Genomic DNA, 17,795 nt, shown 5'->3' with positions numbered 1-17,795 from the left:
GTCAGGCATAGAAGGCTGGACATGAACCCCACTTAGGAGTTTCAGCAACTGCAAACAGGCCTCATTTCCCAATTGTTCAGGTTGCACCTGAACTGAGGACACCGAGAGATGCCTGCCTCTGAAAATCATAACAACCTCAAACAGTAGCACCCTATTGGTGGAAATCAAGAACAGACTTGGGAATCCAGTGCAAAGAACCTCCTGCCCACATCATTTATCCTTCCAAAGTAGGTGCTTGACCCATTTCCAGGGAAAACACAAATCTAATGATTGAAGTCCTCACTAGCCAACATGATGCCCTCCAAAGGCTAAAGACAAAAGACTGAGATGAGGGTGTAGTGTCCCAATAAGGGGGTTCTACTACCATACTTTTCTCCAATTACCTTCTGCCAGGGCTAATCTTTCTCAACACCAAACCTCCAATGCCATTTAGAGGAACAGGCTTCATTCAAGGATTTAAAACTCCGAAGCCCCAGTTACTGGTTGGCTGAATGGAGACAGAGAACGTCCATGGCAGCTAAGATATTTGATCAGTGAGGAAGGCACTTGGCCAATTTATTGGAAGCAGCGACTGTCCGGATTCCCAAGGATGCAAACTCTATTGCTGATTCCCTAGCCTGACAAGAACTTACTAAGCAGGTTCTGATCTGAGGTGGATAGGCTTTAGGGTAAAGGTATCTTGTAAGTCAAAGCTCCAGTTGGAGCTTCGGGGGAGCAATAATGGGAAGGCCTTGGGAGGGGTAGACTGAAATATGGACCTAACCATTGGCTCCTTTTTTGCACAAAGTGGCTGCTAACTTAGACTCAAGCCCCCTTTCGCATGCTTGCCAGCCCAAGAGTTTACCATTACACCAAGCAAAGGCCCCTATTTAATGTACAAAATGTAACTACAACTGTACATCTTCTCACTAATGAAAAATTTTCAGTTAGCAATAAGAAAATGCATAGATGGAATAGTTATAGCAAGTTGTGAATATCATGATCAATGAGTGGAATGACTAGGAGAGTGGTTGCTTGTACTGTTCATCAGTTTTCTCTTCTTATGCTTAACAAATTACTAGTTGTCATTCATCAATGCAGAGTGAATTTGGTGCAAGTTCAAATCTCTAATACAGCAAAGAAAAGACAGAAAAGGATGTTTGTAGAATTGATGAGAAAAGACAGGTCATTTGATAAAAAATACAGACTTTCATAGAGTGTAATGATAAAATGGGATTTGTTATAGCCAACCCAAAATAATGAAATGATGCTACATTGAGTTAAGTTAATTTGCAGATGCTCATTTTCTATTTTGAGGAAGGGGGAGAGGCCATAAATGTTAAAGACCACCACAAACATGCACACATGGTTTGTGTAATTTTTCTCTTCACCATGTATTAAGAGGTAGTTTAAATACATCTCATGAAATACTTATAAGATTCCAAACATATTCCTCTAAAAGGACAAACCTGATGGTTGTTGATACTGGTCCTCCTTTATTGAGCTAGCACCAGATATATTTGATGATCCAGGAGAACTTTTTGATATATTTACCTGGAAAATCATCATCCACAATGAATGTAACTTCAACCGTAAAATAAACTAAACATACATTGATATATTTTGGGTTTAAACAAAGTGCCTAAAGGCTAGTCAGTTATGGGGAATAAATAATGGTTCTCCTCCACTTTTTAACAATACAGTCAGACACAATTTAGTTCCAACATTACAGTCTTGTACAAGTCCTTCCAATCCTTGAAAAGTTGAAACAAAAGAAAGCCAAATCTTTCCTGGTTAAAGAAAAGAAAACATGAATATAATTGGTCCCTTCCCTACCATATGTTATACACTCAAACTATCAGATCTAACACTAAACTGGTCAACTTACCAGGTTGTCTATACCAAAACAGGAATATCAGTGTGGCTAATTGAATATTAACCATCCAATCTTGGGGAAGAAAAAAAGTATTTGAAAGTCTTTGTTCTTAAGGGAATTTGTGTGAGTATGAACATTATAATAAATACAGTATAAACATCCAGGTGTTAAAATAGACATGTGGCAAGTCATTATTCTGCAATCCCCAGATAGAATTTTGTTCATCATCCAATGTCCCCATACCAAAGCTTTTTGTCTTTATTATTATTTTTTCTTCATTTTTTATTTTATCCTGCTCCACTATGTAGGTAGTGAGATATGGATTTGTCCAGTAAAACCCACTAGACTTGTCTTGTTGATTTGCACTAATTGTTTGTCTGACATTTGGGAGTTGGAACTTGTAGAATAGCCCAGCTTTAGAAAGAAACTGTCTCTAAATTTATTGAATGAAAGTGAAGAATGAACAGTTTTCATGGTGTATTAATTGTGTTGTTTACAACTAAATGCTATTTATAATTAACAAAAAAAGGAATAAAGCTCTCATATGCTATAACTTTTTAGGTGGTGACAATGGAAATAAACCTATTTATAGCATGACAAGCATATCCATCACAGATAACAAGCTCCACAAAGTAAATGAAAAACATAGAAACTAAGACATATAATTTCAAGCAGTTACTTTCAATAGGGGTAATGATGTAGGGCAGAGTTTTGTCCTACAAATTTCAGATGTGATGGTGGCCTTTGTGGGGTTAAAGAAGGGCTTTGGACAATTAGAGATGAAGAATATGGATGGAAAAGCAAGTAGATAGCATGCTGTCAACCAAAAAATGAGCAAGAAATTGAAAGAGAGAGAGAGAGAGAGAGAGAGCTCTTGCTGTTAGGGTAAACAGCAAAGAAATAGATCACTTAGAAGAACAAATAGGTGAGAGACAGAACTCAGAAGAAAGAAGGGAAAATTCTTGGCAACAACCAAAATCCATTGAACCAAACTATATTTCATCATATCAGTTTTTCTTCAATTGTTATTACAGTGATTCTATCTATAGACTCGATATACGAACTTAGATGTCCCTTTACACACTCCAATTTGAACTATGAAACTGACCTAATCAATTTCCAATTGCTTTAGAACTAAGACAAATCAGTAAGTAACCCATAGTGAATCTCATTTAAGAACACCAACTCCTAACACTACACAACTCTAAAATCACTTATAATAATCCTACTGAAACTAACCTAATGTAAAGATACCAGAAATTACAAAAACGTAAATCATGAATTTTCTATAAATAGTAATTATGGGAATTACTATAAATAGTAAAACAGAAAGTTACCATAAATAGAAATTTCAAAGTAATAGCAAATTTTTAGAAAAATTAAAACCATATCCTTAAGACACGTATCAAATATATTTTAAAAACTCAACCAATAGCAATATCCTATGACCCAAAAATTCTGAAACTGGTACAGAAATGGAAAAACTGATTTAATTTTCCACGGATAGAATTCTTTCCTCACTTCTATGTCTGCATCAGGCAGATCAACAACAATATACTGTTTCATCTTCCAGGTTAAAGCCACCACAAATCAGCACAGTTGCGACATAACAAGCCAATGCTACAAGCATAGATCCTTTATCCTACTCAAGCACACGTGGCAGCATATTCCGAATGAATTATAACTTATAATCATTAAACCAAATGAGAAGATTTTTATACATTTCTAAAAATATCGTCCATTATGATTTATACATCATTTTGAAGGTTAGAGTTTTAGTTGGTCTCTAATGAGTAGCAAGTTAGATTAGAAAACTTTCTTGTAGGAGGCAAAAGAGTGCAATCATAGTCTATATAAGGAGTAGCCCATTGTCAGTCAAGTAGTTGAATTAGAATTTTCTCTTAATTATTCAGTGAAGAACTTTCTTCTTCTTGTTTTAGCTTAAGCTCTTTTCTCTGTAGATTCTCTGAACGTGAGTTTTTCCAACCTATGTCAAATAGGGAAGCAAGAGATGAGAAATGGGGGAAAATTAAGATATAATAATGATGCAAAAATCAGTAAATCTACAGGTTTAACAATTTATTTTGCTAATACTCTAAACAATAATCTCTCTATGCAGTGGATATGGAGATCATACATATATAGACATAGATAAAAGAACAAAACTGATAACACAGAGTTTTGACTCTAACAGGTTTCTTTGAGATCAAAAAGAAAAACAAAAGTATCCGAATATCAAAAACTTTGGCTCTAACAACTTTCCTTGAGATAAAAAGACTTTCCAACAACATCACCACTTCCACCTATCTCTCTTAAACATTAAACATTTCTACCCATTACTCAAAGTTTGGTTGTATCAAGTTGCTTGTATCCTAGAAGTGGTGATCAAAGGCATTTCCCAATGTGTGATCATTGGACTAGGGAAGGGTGGATCAGTGGACTGGATATGGACCTAACCTTTGGCTTTTTTTTGGCATATGTGTGATCATTCTCAGACTTGAACCTGCATTGTCATGCTTGTCAACCTGAGATTTTACATTGCACAAAGCAATGATCCCTAGACCCTAAAAAGTGGTGGTAATATCTCTAAATACTGAAAGATGCTTTTTTGTCAATTGATGGCAGATAAGTTAACCACCAATTGGTGTGTTTCATTTTCCTGAGTAAGGTTTGGTGTCCTCTCACTCTGTTTTGGTTGTGTTACCTAAGTGTGATTGCCTTTCTTTGTGATAGATCTTATGGTGGGTTGATAGAATAAGTAGAGGTGGTTAAATAATTTGAAGCTATTCTGTTTGTCGTATACTGGAATTCAGAAAGAATGATGAGTGTAGATAATAATGATACTATCTTGCAAGGGAACCAAGCAAAGGAAAAATAATTTCTTTTATTTTGGTCTTTGATCAAAAATTTTATTGTGTTCCTCTTCTACAGATTGGAGAGTCATTTCATGCCGCCTCTTGGCAGCATTTTTTGATTAAGTCATTATAAACACTGAAAGACATTCAAAAGTAAATATGAGCATTCCAAATGAACACTGCTGAAATATTTATCAAAAAAAAAAATGAACACTGCTGAAATCTGATGGATGTACAAAATGATTTTGTGACAAGCACCTAATATATCTTGTCAACCAATCAGTTATCCAACAGAATTCTAGAAGTAGTTATGGGACAAAGATATACGCACAACAATTCAGGTCCACAACTAAAGTAGTAATGACACAAGGAGGTCGAGGAGAGATTATGTATCTAAATATGATATATATATATATAACACTGACAACAAAGTCTACAAAGTTGCATGTTTTGTGTCTCGCTGATTGCAGTCCCCTACAAATCAAGAAATAAGATAACAAAAGAGAAGAAAGGTGCCTATAACCCTATTAAATATCAACTTGGCATGTTTCACGCTTCAGAAAATCAAAGCAAGATGCTGGTAAAAGCCCCTTTCACTTCTGAAGAAAAGCATATTACATTCAGCCTAACTAAGATAATTGCAGTAATTTCAAGGAAGAGATTGCCAGTTGCAGAAATTGCAGTCTTCCTCTAGCTAGGTATCAAAATTTCAGATATGCTTATAACCTGATTAAATAATGGCACAGATTGCCATGTTCTATCAAGTATGTTTATTGTGTTTGATCACTAGAATTTATGCTCTCTTTCCATCTCTCAAAATTTGAGAGAGATTCAAAAGGGATCGATTGAGAACTGTTATCATGTGATTGTAATTTTCATTCTTTCGTTTGTTTATGTTTTCTTTGAGTTGAAATCGAAAGGTTTTTTTTTGCCCTCTGCAGAGATGTAATTAAGGGAACCATTTAAAAGATACCCTTAATAGGCCTTGCTAAAAAATAATAAAATTCAATACTTTAATTGAGTGAATATGAATTATATTGTATAGAGATTTCTCCAGATTTTTATGTTAACACAGTCCAAAGATTAAACCTAGAAAATAATATCTCACACCTACAGATCTCATAAAAAAATCAATGAAGTCCATTGCTCTTATTAAAATGGAACATGATCCATTAAAGTGAACCCAAGAAGCTGTGAGGCTACACTATCACTATGCTCCTTAGATGGATAGACTGGATCTTATATTAAAACTTTTCATAATTTTAGGACAAATCTGCAACTTGTTACAATCTATCTGGAAGAAATGCTATGGAAAACCAACACGGTTATGGCCTTCTGAGAGCCCAATTAATCACCATTTGAGAGTCATTCTCAATTTCTATTAAGATGAAGATGAAGGAGGAGGTTCGAGTGAAGAAGTTTGGATTGAAGTAGTGGGCATCCCACTGCACGCATGGATCATTTTAACATTTGAAGAGACTGGAAATAACAGAACATGGGAGAAGCTAGATATGGCAATAATATTGGTTGAAGTGGAGGATGCCTCTGCAATTCCAAATAAGATGAACCTTAAAATTTGTAGGGGATAGGTATGGTCTGAGAATCATAGTTGAAGGAGTAATATGGGATGTTCTTAGAGGTGGAGGAAGAGGGCTCGAGTGAAGGAAGGTATGAATGTTGGGAAAGAAGGTGACTGGAAAAGACCGAGCTGGAGAGGTCTCTGGTTTCGGGCTAGAGGAGAAGATGGAGAAGGATAGGGAGTCGAAGAGACACTTGGAAGAAGATGGTGAGGTGACAAATTCAAAGGGCAAAGATGAAAACATGGAGGTTGGGGTGAGAGGATCACTCGATGGCAGACACATGGGTGATGTGTGTAAGCCAATTAAAGCCCAAAGTCTGGTGATTGGGTGGGGGAAGGAGATAGAGAACAGGCATTGGCAAGTAATGCTTAAGAGTAAAATCAAGGTGGGGACCACTTCTTCAAAAAATTGAACAACGAATTAAAAGGGAGGAACTGGATTAAGAGGTCACAAGTAGTGAGGGGTATCTTTGGAAAATGGAGGCATATCTCAAAGGGATTGAGGTTCCATAGTGTTAGGGAGAGTTGAATAAGGGAGGGGAAGCTGAAAGGTGATTGGCTTTGGGTCGTAAAAATATGGTAATGGTAGGAAGATTGTGTTAACAAAAGGAAGACAAAGGAATCTGTGTGTGGTTTACCTCGAAGAGAAGATTTGCAGCAGATTGAAATTAGAGAGGGATAAGAGATTTTGCCACCACAACTGGATTGCAGTAATGACCTAATTCAAGGTAAAAGTCCATCATACCAGAAAAGTCCATTGGCCGAAGTTCAACCACTTAACACCTACACTAAATCTGGGACGATAGTGTCTAGTGAAGTGGAACATTTAGCTAGGGATTTAGTTAATGAGAATCAGGTGGACACTGAAGCGATGGAGGATAGCTCAGGAAGATAATTACCTGGTTCAATAACTCTCAAGATTATTGCCCAATTGAATAATGAGGTGAGTTATGTTCCTCTACCTTCTGTACCTTTTTCCACCTAAGCTGGAAGTTTCTGGTAAGGGGAGATTAGGGGAATTGGGGTTGGAGGAGTGGGAGGTCGAGGAAGCAGGCCGAAGAGGAAAAAATCTAGGGAGGGTGACAAGACTGAGCAACAGTACTGTGTATAATAGAAAGAGAAGAACTTCAGTTCAAGGAGCTACAGGGGTTGCGGTTGAAAGGGGAGAAGTGAAAGACCAGGAGGAGTTGGGGGAGGATAAGGGAGGGAGAAGAGGGGTCAAAGGGGCTTGAAGGAGAGGGAGTTTCAAGAAGGGAAAACATTGACAAGGGGAGGGTGGATATTGAACAGTTAGTGGATAGACAGGTGGTGGATGGAAAGTCACTTAGGTTATTCTTCTTGGGTGGAGAGAGGGCGGTTAGAAAGGCAATTGAACACTTTGAAAGGAATAGAAGGGAAGAATATAATTAAAAAAAAAAAAGCTATTGCGGGTGGGAGGAAGGAGAAAGGAGAGAAGAAGGAATTGTCAACGAAAAATGAAAGGAGTTATTTGAAAATAAAAATAGGGTGGGGTAGGAGGTTGAAGCTGAAAATGAAACTGATATCATGGAATGTTAAGGATTTGAGAGAAGGAAGAAGAGTTTTGGTGAAGCATTTATTGAGAAAACATAACCCAGATGTAGTGATGTTGCAAGAGACAAAGCTGGAAACATTTATCCTAAGATTGAAGAATGAAATCTGGGCCACTAATAATGGGGAGTGGATGGAGGTGAATGTAGAGGGTTGTCCGGGTGGTTTGGTGGTCATCTGGGATCCAAGGGTTCTCAAAAAGATTGGAGAGAAGAGGGGAGTTTTTTCAATTTTGATTTGCTTCCAAATAGTGGAAACGGAGTGGAGCTGGGGGCTCACAAACATGTATGGGCCAAATGAAGAAGGGGCGAGGGTGGAAATTTGGGAGGAATTGGAGAGGCTGAGGCAGGATTGGGGGCATCCTTGGTGTCTAAAGGGTGGGGGCTCACAAACATGTATGGGCCATATGAAGAAGGGGCGAGGGTGGAAATTTGGGAGGAATTGGAGAGGCTGAGGCAGGATTGGGGGTCCTTGGTGCCTAGGGGGTGATTTCAATGTAGTGAGGTAGATGGGAGAAATGAAGCGGGGAGAGAGAGAAGAGAGAGCTTGGGGATGAGAAGATTTGGCGATTTCATTAGGAGAAATGGCCTAATTGATCCTCCACTAAATGGCAATAGATTTACTTGGTCAAGTGGGCAGTGTCCACCTATATTAAGAAGGCTTGGGAGGCGAATGTTGGGGAGATGGTTCAATAAGCATTACCTTTCTTCCTAACTGACCATAAACCAATCATCCTATGAAAGTTTGTGGTGGTGCCGTGGTGGGCCTGGTGGCTAGAGCAAAACCATTTAAATTTGGAAACATGCGGCTTGAGCATCCAAATTTCCTAGATTGGGTGGGAAAGAAGTGGGGCAGTTTACAAGTAGAAGGTTCAACAGGTTTCAAGTTGGTTAGCAAGCTGCAATTATTGAAGGAGGAAATAAAGGGGTGGAATAAAGAAGTGTTCGGGAATGTGGGGATTAGAAAGAGGGAGGTGCTTGAAAAAATGACAGCGGGAAAAATTGGGTGAGGAAAGATTTTTTTTCTAAAGAGGAAAAGTTAGAGAGAGAAAGACTAATAGCTAAATTGGAAAGGTTAATCCATAGGGAAGAGGATAGCTGGAGGCAAAAGTCAAGAATGACATGGCTGAAAGCAGGTGACAAAAATATTGCTTTCTTTCATAACTATCCTAGTGCTATAAGGAGGAATTTGATCTCAAGAATACAGGTGGGAGATGAGGTGGTGGAATCTTCGGGTGAAATCCAGGAGAAGGTGGTTGAGTTCTATAAAAGTTTGTACTCTTCAAGAATATGGAGTTAAGTATCCTTTGGAGCGGTGGTCCCTAGAAAATTAAATGAGTTCTCAATGAACTGGATTGAGGAATTTGAGCTTGAAGTATGTGAAATTAAGGAAGCTTTAAAAGACATAAATGGCGACAAGGCACTGGGGCCAGATGGTTTCAATTTTCTTTTATTAAGGCTTGTTGGAACTTGCTTGAAGAGGAATTTGTGATGACTTTTAAAGAATTCCATGGGGAAAAGGTGCTGGAAAAGATGGGTAATGCTACATTTATATCCTTAATCCTGAAGAAGGATGGAGCTGTAGAGCTGAAAGATTTGAGGCTGAGAAGCTTAATCGGTAGCCCGTACAAGTTCTTAGAATAAGTGTTATCAAAGAGACTTAAAAAGGTGGTTCATGAAGTGGTGGGTCATGGGTGAGACCCTGGTTCGTAATATCAATATCAATGAACATTTCACCATGTTCTAAAAGGAGACTGGAAGATCTTTTTAGCTCCAACATTTTCAGGTGTTCTAAAAGGAGAGGAAAAGTATGGGAAAATGTACTAGAGCAGCAGGGGCCTTGACAATCTGGGAGGAAAGAAATCTGAGGATATTTGATGATAAGGAAAGAGGTAGAGATGCTGTGATTGAATTGATAACTACAAGGGAGGCACATTGGGTGAAAACTTTGAAAACATTTGCAGATTTTAAGACAGAAGATTTCTTCAGATCATGGGGAACAATTGCAAATATGGCTTCTAGAAGACCTATTGTAACTGAATTTTGGTCCCCTCTGGATGTTGGGTGGAAGAAACTAAACTTTGATGGGAGCCGTTTGGGAAACCCTGGCCCATCAGGCACTGGTGGGGTAATAAGGGAGGAGTATGGAAATATCATTGCCATGTTCTCAGGCCCTACCCAGCATGGTGGTGTGGTGAATTCAGAATTGAAGGCAGCAATGTTTGGTGTTGAGAAAGCTAAAGAGTTGGGGATTAACAGATTGATTATTGAAGGGGACTCAAAAGTCATTGTAAACTGGCTGAAAAATGTGGAAGGAGCAATCTGGAGATTAAGAAATGAGTTCAAGCGCTTTAAGCAGGCTTCTAAAGATATGGAAATTCACATAAGATGGATTAGGAGGTCAGCTAATGCCATAGCTGATGGTCTAGCTAAGCAAGGAGTCCAAAGGCAATCTATGTTCTGGGCTATGTTGTAGCTAGTGGGATACCCCTTGGGTCCTTTCGGAGCTTGTTTGTAACTAATGAATTTCTTTGTTGGGTTAAGCTTGGGTCTGTATTGTAATTTGTAATTAGTGGGGTTTAGGTGGACTTTATGTCTACCCGCAACTTCTTGTTGTACACATTCTGATAATCTAATGAATCTTTTTGTGTTGCTGATCAACAAAAAAAACATTTCACCATGTAGAGATATTTCGCTAATTTCGCAAGATATTAGGAAAATCTAAAAGATAAAGAAAGCTTTCTAGAAACATTAAATTAGTTAATAAACCTTCAAGGCATCATTAGAAGAAATATAATTGCATATTTAAGGCTCAAAAAACCATAACAAAGAACTATATAAATCAAATAGGAAAAAATTAAGCAATTGTAATAGGTAAGTTTCTCTTTGTCTCCCTTTTGGTCTTTAGTTATCTTCTTTTCTTTATATATGTCAATTGTCTTTATTGTTACTATATATTTTGATTAGATTGAGAATACTCTTTTGTAGTTATACCCATTAATCCATTTTTCGTTTCCTTTTGAATTATAGTGACTTAGTAAGTGAATCATATCAAAGTAGTAAGCCAATTATCCAATCACTAGTTCCTTGTTGGTTCTTTTAGGAAAATATTTAAAAAAAAAAAAATTATGATAGTTTTAATGAAATATTGAAAAGTCTTTAGTAATATTCAAAAAATTTTTAAACTTTAAATATATAGTATATCAATAAAATCTGAAATATCTTCGATATATTGGAAAAATATCAGAGGTAATTGGGAAAAAAAAGATTCCCAGAAGATTTCGTACTGCCCCTTAGCAAATGGGGATAATCAGAAATATTTTGCCAAATATCGTCGATATTGCAAACCATGGGTGAGACCCAAATGGCTTTTATGAAAGGTATGAAGATTTTGGATAGGGTAATAGTGGCTAGTGAATGTATTGATTCAAGATTAAGGAATGGAAGAGCAGGATTGGTTTTTAAGATTGATATAGATAAAGCTTATGACAATGCAGAGTATGGATTTTTGGAAGAGATAGAAAGGTTAAGGGGTTTTGGGGAGAAGTAGAGAAGCTGGATGTTTGACTGTGTCTTCGATATCATTTTCAATCCTCATAAATGGAGTTTTTTCAGACTTCTATAGGCCTAAGGCAAGGGGATCCAAATCTCTCCCTTGCTCTTTGTGTTACTTATGGAGGTACTAAATCTGTTATTGGAGGAATGTGTGCAGCTGGGTCTGATTGAAAGTTTAAAGTGGGGTCAAGTGGACCTTGTATTTCACATCTGCAATATGCAGATGATACCCTAATTTTTCTGGATGCTTCAGTGGAACAAGTTCTGAATCTGAGAAAAATCTTAGCAAATTTTGAAATGTTAACAGGGCTGAAAGTTAATCCCTCCAAGGGTGTTTTGATAGGAGTGGGGAAGGTAAGGAGGGAGGCGTTATTGGAGAGCATTAGGGCTTTTGATTGCAGGATTGGGGAGCTCCCTTTCTCTTATTTGGGGTTGTGGGCAGTTCAACTTCAAGTGCAATTTGGAAGCCAATTGTAGAAATAATTTAAAGAAGACTGGATGATTGGAAAGCAAAATATCTTTCCTTTGGGGGAGGATAACACTTATTAGAAGTGATTTTTCAAGTTCGCCAACATATTACTTATCCTTCCTAAGAGTGTCATCACAAGTTGCATAGAAAGTGGAGAAAAATCAAAGGGACATTTTATGGGAAGGAGTGGGAGCCAAGAAGTTTCACTTGGTCAAGTGCGAAAAAGTTTGTAGGCCAGAGGAATGAGGGATTTAGGGTTTAGAAGGGTGAGGATTTTCGACAAGGCATTGATTGGAAAGTGGCCGTGGAGATTTGAGTTGGGGAGAGAGGAAAACTCATTATGGAGGAGGGTTGTTGTGGGGTTGGGGGTGAGAAGATGGGTTAGGGAGGTCTGCAAATGGATTGGCTAAGCAAGGAACTCATAGGCAGCACTTGTTTTGAGCTCAATGTTAACTGTATGGGGGGATCTTTGCTGTAAAGGGTCTTTGACCTAACAACTTCTTGTTGTACCTTTTTGTTCTTTAATCTGAATAAGATTTTCTTGAGTTGCTGATCAAAAAAAAAACCTATGGGGTGGTAAGGTTTGGGCAGGATTCAAAGGAGGTGAATTCTTCCTACAGGGTAAGTGTTTGGAAAGGGATAAGGAATTTTAATCAGGAGTTTAGAAGTCTAACCAGCTTCTCAGTAGGGATGGAGCAAGAATCAGGTTTTGGGAAGATGACTGGTGTGGGGTTGGAAAGCTATGTGATTTATATCCAAGGTTGTGTATAGGTTGGCTGAGGCTGATGTGACCATTCTAAACTGATGAGAGGAGAGGGGAACAATTAGTTTGGTATCTAAGGTTCAGAAGGCCATTACTTGATAGGGAAATTGAAGAGTGCATCATTGCACTTTTGGAAAAACTGAAAAGGTTGAAAGTTTCAGCTCATTCAAGGGATGAACTATGGTGGAAGGAGTGCTCAAATGGGATATAATTTGTGAAATCTTGTTACTTAGCCCTCCTTAGGAACCAATTAGGCTCAAACCAGTGGGGCAACCCAGCTCCTCCTAGGGTAGAAGCTTTTGCATGGCTTGTTGCTATGGGTAGTGTCTTGACTGTGGATCATTTGAAGAATAGAGGATTTAACATGGCTAGTATGTGTTTCCTGTGTAAAGAACAAGAGGGAACAGTTAACCACTTGTTCATATCTTGCAAAGTTTCTGGTTTCATTTGGAATCTCTTCATAACATTGTTCAGGGTAAGAAACTTTCAGCCAAGGTTTCCTTCAGAGATTTTCTCATCATGGACAAAGCTCAGAGGCAATAAGAAAGCAAGGTTGATTTGGAGCTGCATACCTTTTGCAAGCTGCTGGAACATCTGGAAGGAAAGAAACAGAAGCATGTCTGAAGATAAAGCTTGGAATTTGGATAGTCTGGTGGCAGCCATTAGCAAATCTGTCTCAGAATGGGTCGTGGTACTGCCAGAATTCAAACAAGTCAATTAAGAGGACCTTGGACACAAAAGCTTGGGGAAGTTTCAGGGTTGCAAATTTGTAATCTGGATGATATGTTTTGACTTGCATTGGTGTTTTAGTGTTGCTTGCAGGTGTTGCCTTAACACCTGATTAGATTGTAATACTTTTTCTTTCAATGAAATTTTAACATTTATTATCAAAAAATAAAAAAACTAGTATGCAGAGTATATTGCAAACACAACCATGAGGCATAGCTCCACTTAATGGAACAATCGATTATAGTTGATTCTTTGACAATGTAAGCCTTAACCAACCAAAGGAAATAAATAAATAAATGATTAGAATTAAGGTACTAGTATTGGAAGAATAAGCACGCCGCCGATGAATGATATGGATAACCTTGTCACTTAACAAGTGATCATTTCTGGATACAAGCTTTAATGTAGGTTTACAAACTAATTTAGTCATCATTGATCTTCAGTCTTCTGCAATATCTGTTTTCTTTATCTTATTTTGTTCCTGGAAGCAAGAACATACAAACTAGAGAATATCCAAGAGTTCAATTTGCTAAGGGACTCAGACTTGATAAAATGATTTATTATTTATTTAATAAAGATGGCTACTATAGGTCTGCACTAAATAAACTCTTTAACATCATCATGCCATATTTAATAAAGATGGCTAAAAATTTTTTCAACATCATAATGCCACAAGTCCCTGACAGTTTAACATAGAGTAGATGACAGGGAAACACCAAGATGGAAGCAAGTGAGATTAAGAATCTAGACTTGGGGCACAGAACTAGGTAAAGTAACCCATGAATACCTCTCTAGTCTCTTCTAAAAGACATAACTATTATCGAACAATGTTCTGATGACTTAGTTTTGACAAATAAAAAATTTAAATGCCTGATCACCGGTCTTCACTTTTTTAGAGGTTTGTCAGTTATATTACTGTTTCCTTGCTGCACTTGATTATACTGTGGGATGTTTTTGTCCCCTGCTATTATGACATAAGATAGAATGGGTTTCCAATACATTAATAAAACCCCTTTTGATCATTTTGCTGATCAAAATAACAAAAGGTAGCTAATGTAAGGATAAAACTGATTAAACAGATTAGGTTTCAAATAAACGGTTAGCATTTATCAAACTGGTGTATTAAGAGGCATCTAGCGCACATAGGCATACTTGCTAGGCTCATTTTGTGGGATGTGTCAAGCCTGAATCCAGGTGCATAACTTGTTGCAATATTTTGATTAAATAACCTTGAATTTAATGTTGACTATGTACCTTACTATATTATAGGTTGTATGGAGTTTGAACAGTTTAGCCCACGTAGAACATCAATGTACAAGGTAATAAATGACCTTAGTGTTAATAATGTATAAGACTTCTTGAAATATTTCATTTCTTTCAGAATATAGATTTGCATATCCTTGTATTTCAAGTTTTTATTTTGTTTTCTCCACAGGTGGCATTTCACGTCATTTAGTCACATGCACCATCTTACCCCTTGTGCTTCAGGCTCTAAAAACCATTTGACTTTTATCTGCGCTTCTAACTTTTAAAACACTGTTTGGAATTAAACGTTAGCACAAGAATATATCAAGAATACACAGAGACAATCTCTTTCAACTATCTTTTTGTTGTCCAAAAGCAGAAAACACAGAGACAATCTGTGTATTAAACTTGTCAAGAGCCCTAGAATCTTTTAGACTCACTAAACTAAACTGCTATTTAGAATGACTAAGATACACCTGGACTAGGTAAATGCCTATATAAAATGCCACTCTTTTTTTATTGGTTATATAATTCCACATTTAATGCATTTCCAATATGCAAAGACAGATACCTTGGCAAAAGAATAGGGTGAATTAAGCCATCTCAATACGAAGAAAGGAAACTATAAGGGAGATGCATGCCTACCTCTTTTGCCTGGCTAGTATCATCTGAAGGCATAGGAACCACACTGCCTGGTTTGGTGTTTTGAATTGGATTCTCAGAGGCATTTCCATTGTCACTGAATTTAGGAAGCTGAACCAAAAAAGAACTTCTTCCTGCAATGGCTTTCTAGATCATCAAAACTAGAGCATGTAACAGGTTTGAACAATCAAATAGTAACATAGAGATAAGACATGAATTTAACACTTGTAATAGGTCCCCACACTGCACTTAGGAATCAGATTCAAAAATGATTTTTTTTTTATTATCTGACATTAGTATTTAGAGATGAGTATACCAGAGCAAAGTCCCAAGAGTTTGCGTCTCCGTAGACTAACCATGGCTGGTTCTGGTTTTCCTATTAACAATATAAACTGGTTCAGTTGATGATCTCAACCGCCAAACAATCCATGCATGTAGCATACTGAAACAGTTACAAAGCAAGCACATGTAAAAGCTGACTAGTTCTTTACTATGTCACCCAGATATGGCAAGGACACAGCTGGACAAGTTGTTACATATGAAATTTAGACTAAAAATGGAAGTGCCCAGCACAATATGTCACCTGCAAAAAGGTACCTAGGTTTCATATGCTCTTTATAGGGTGGTACAACAGAACGCAAAAGATCAAAATGTTTATGTCCTATAAAGTAGTCAACCAACTTAAAATCATAATGGTCAGCCGCTTAGTAAAGAATTGAATGATACAATGTGTAGATTCAGATATTTCATATGCAACTAAAACAACCAATATGATTTGGAAAAGCACAAGGTTCAGGACACAATAAACACCTAACTTGAATTCCTGCCAGTTACAATATCATCTTGAAGAGTTAGAATGATAAAGAAATATGTAATTAGCCAAGTTGAAAACAAAAAGATAATCTTAGCATCAAACAAAGTTTTCATCCAGGCCGACATCTAAGTATTTCAGTTCTCTAACTAAACAAACAAATCAACCACAAAATCCCTCCAAAGTTTTGCTGGAATTGATGTGCGACTAGATCTAATAACAGAGATTATACATTTCATTGATGAGTCTTGAACAAGTTAAACTTGCCAAAAGACAAAGGTGACAAGACCTCAAAGGCCGACGCCGGGACCAGTACAAGAATAACAGAACAAACTAGTCAAAGGGATGCAGCCTTGAAACAACCACTCTCTCACAAAGAACCAGCCAAGACGAAGGAAGAAGAACTGCGCATTCACCTGGACTCATCTTCTCAAGAGATTCCCAATCTCTCTCCCTTCTAATATAAGTCAACCCACCAATCAACCACCACCGACGGAGCATCAACAAAGTAAAAACAAACCCAATTTCACAAAACAAGACCGTCAAAACTTTCACAAGCTTGACCAGCGAAATCAACCGAAACCACCGACCCACATGAGACAAAAAGCTTTCTTCTTCCTTACCCACCAACCCAAACACACATGGCCAACCACCCATTACAGAAACCCAAGCAGACCCACAAAAACCCACATGAAGTTACATGTCAACAAGCTGCAGCAAACAAAAACAATCTTCATTACAAGCAGGGAGACAGTTCGTTCATACCTGGAAGCTGGAAGGCAGAGAAAGCAGAAGCGAGAGCGTAAAAACTGGAGGAAATCAAGGGTATTTGGGGAAATCTGCTGGCAAAGAAAGGGGTCAGAAGGGAAGGTGGCGAGGGTTCTGAGAAAGGAGGAAGCGGTGAAGGAGGGGTGGTTGTTTATGCATCTACCACCTTTTGTCTTTCTTTGCTTTGTGTCCTGTGCGAAGAAGGTGGTGGAGGTGATGGGGGTGGTAATGGGATGGTATATTAAGAGGAGAGAAGAGAAAGGGTTGAAGAAAGGGATGTGAGGGACGAACGTATGTGTTGTGTATTTTAGCATGAATGAAATGCCAAAATCACCCCAAGAATCTTTTGGGATTCCATGGCTGCCCCACTTATCGGTGTTTCTATTGCTGCCTTATTTTAGCAAACAGATGAAATGGAATTTTCCATCTTCCCTCTCTTGGGCCTGAAAGATGGGGCAAAGGAAATCTGGGGTCCGAGATTCTGGGCTACATGTAATCTAAGGTTACCTTTATTGCTTCTAAACTCAGCATTGACCAAACAAGCATTGCAAGTTGCTGTGTCTTCAACACACGTGTCACATTTAAATATGTAGGAGTGGATGGAAAAGCTTCATCCCCACCGGTTGTGCATCACTTTCCCTGCCTTTCTAGACTTGTAGTTTCAGAGACACCATTGGGTCAATGCAAATTGGATGTAATTTTCATGACCAAGAAGAATATGATGAATGATGATGATGATGAGAGAAGTTCCAAGTTGGCAGCTTACATATACCAACCTCAACTAAATTTATTATGAAATTTATAATCTAGGTAGTTTGCTATAACTTATGGTTAACACCAGTTAGGTGTAAAATTATTTTCATGGTTGGAAAGTGCATAACATTCATATATGAGTAGCTAAATTTATATGTATAATAATGTGAGAAGTTAGTATATTTCTCCAATTTAAACTTTTT

At 37.7% G+C, this 17,795-nt stretch overlaps 1 protein-coding gene across 5 annotated transcripts in view; it reads right to left on the bottom strand.

Moving 5' to 3' along the window:
- The window catches only part of LOC104586961 (Integrase-type DNA-binding superfamily protein), a 55,802-nt gene extending 38,558 nt beyond the window's left edge, over nucleotides 1-17,244 (bottom strand). The window contains exons 1-4 of one of the 5 annotated variants that reach the window (XM_010244368.3): nucleotides 16,837-17,244; nucleotides 15,577-15,636; nucleotides 15,264-15,394; nucleotides 1,449-1,533 (exon numbers count right to left, since the gene is read on the bottom strand). In XM_010244368.3, the coding sequence (XP_010242670.1) occupies nucleotides 1,449-1,533; nucleotides 15,264-15,394; nucleotides 15,577-15,619 (259 nt within the window). In that variant the 5' untranslated portion in view covers nucleotides 15,620-15,636; nucleotides 16,837-17,244. Of the gene's footprint in view, nucleotides 1-1,448; nucleotides 1,534-15,263; nucleotides 15,395-15,576; nucleotides 15,637-16,303; nucleotides 16,744-16,836 lie in introns of those variants that run through there. The other 4 variants (XM_019195949.2, XM_019195950.2, XM_019195951.2 and 1 more) reach the window with 4 other exon arrangements.
- Nucleotides 17,245-17,795: the final 551 nt, after the last annotated feature.

This window comes from Nelumbo nucifera, chromosome 1 (genome assembly GCF_055504915.1).
Source record: "Nelumbo nucifera cultivar China Antique chromosome 1, China Antique-T2T, whole genome shotgun sequence".
Classification (NCBI taxonomy): Eukaryota; Viridiplantae; Streptophyta; class Magnoliopsida; order Proteales; family Nelumbonaceae; genus Nelumbo; species Nelumbo nucifera.
This window is presented reverse-complemented; position numbering and strand designations above follow the sequence as displayed.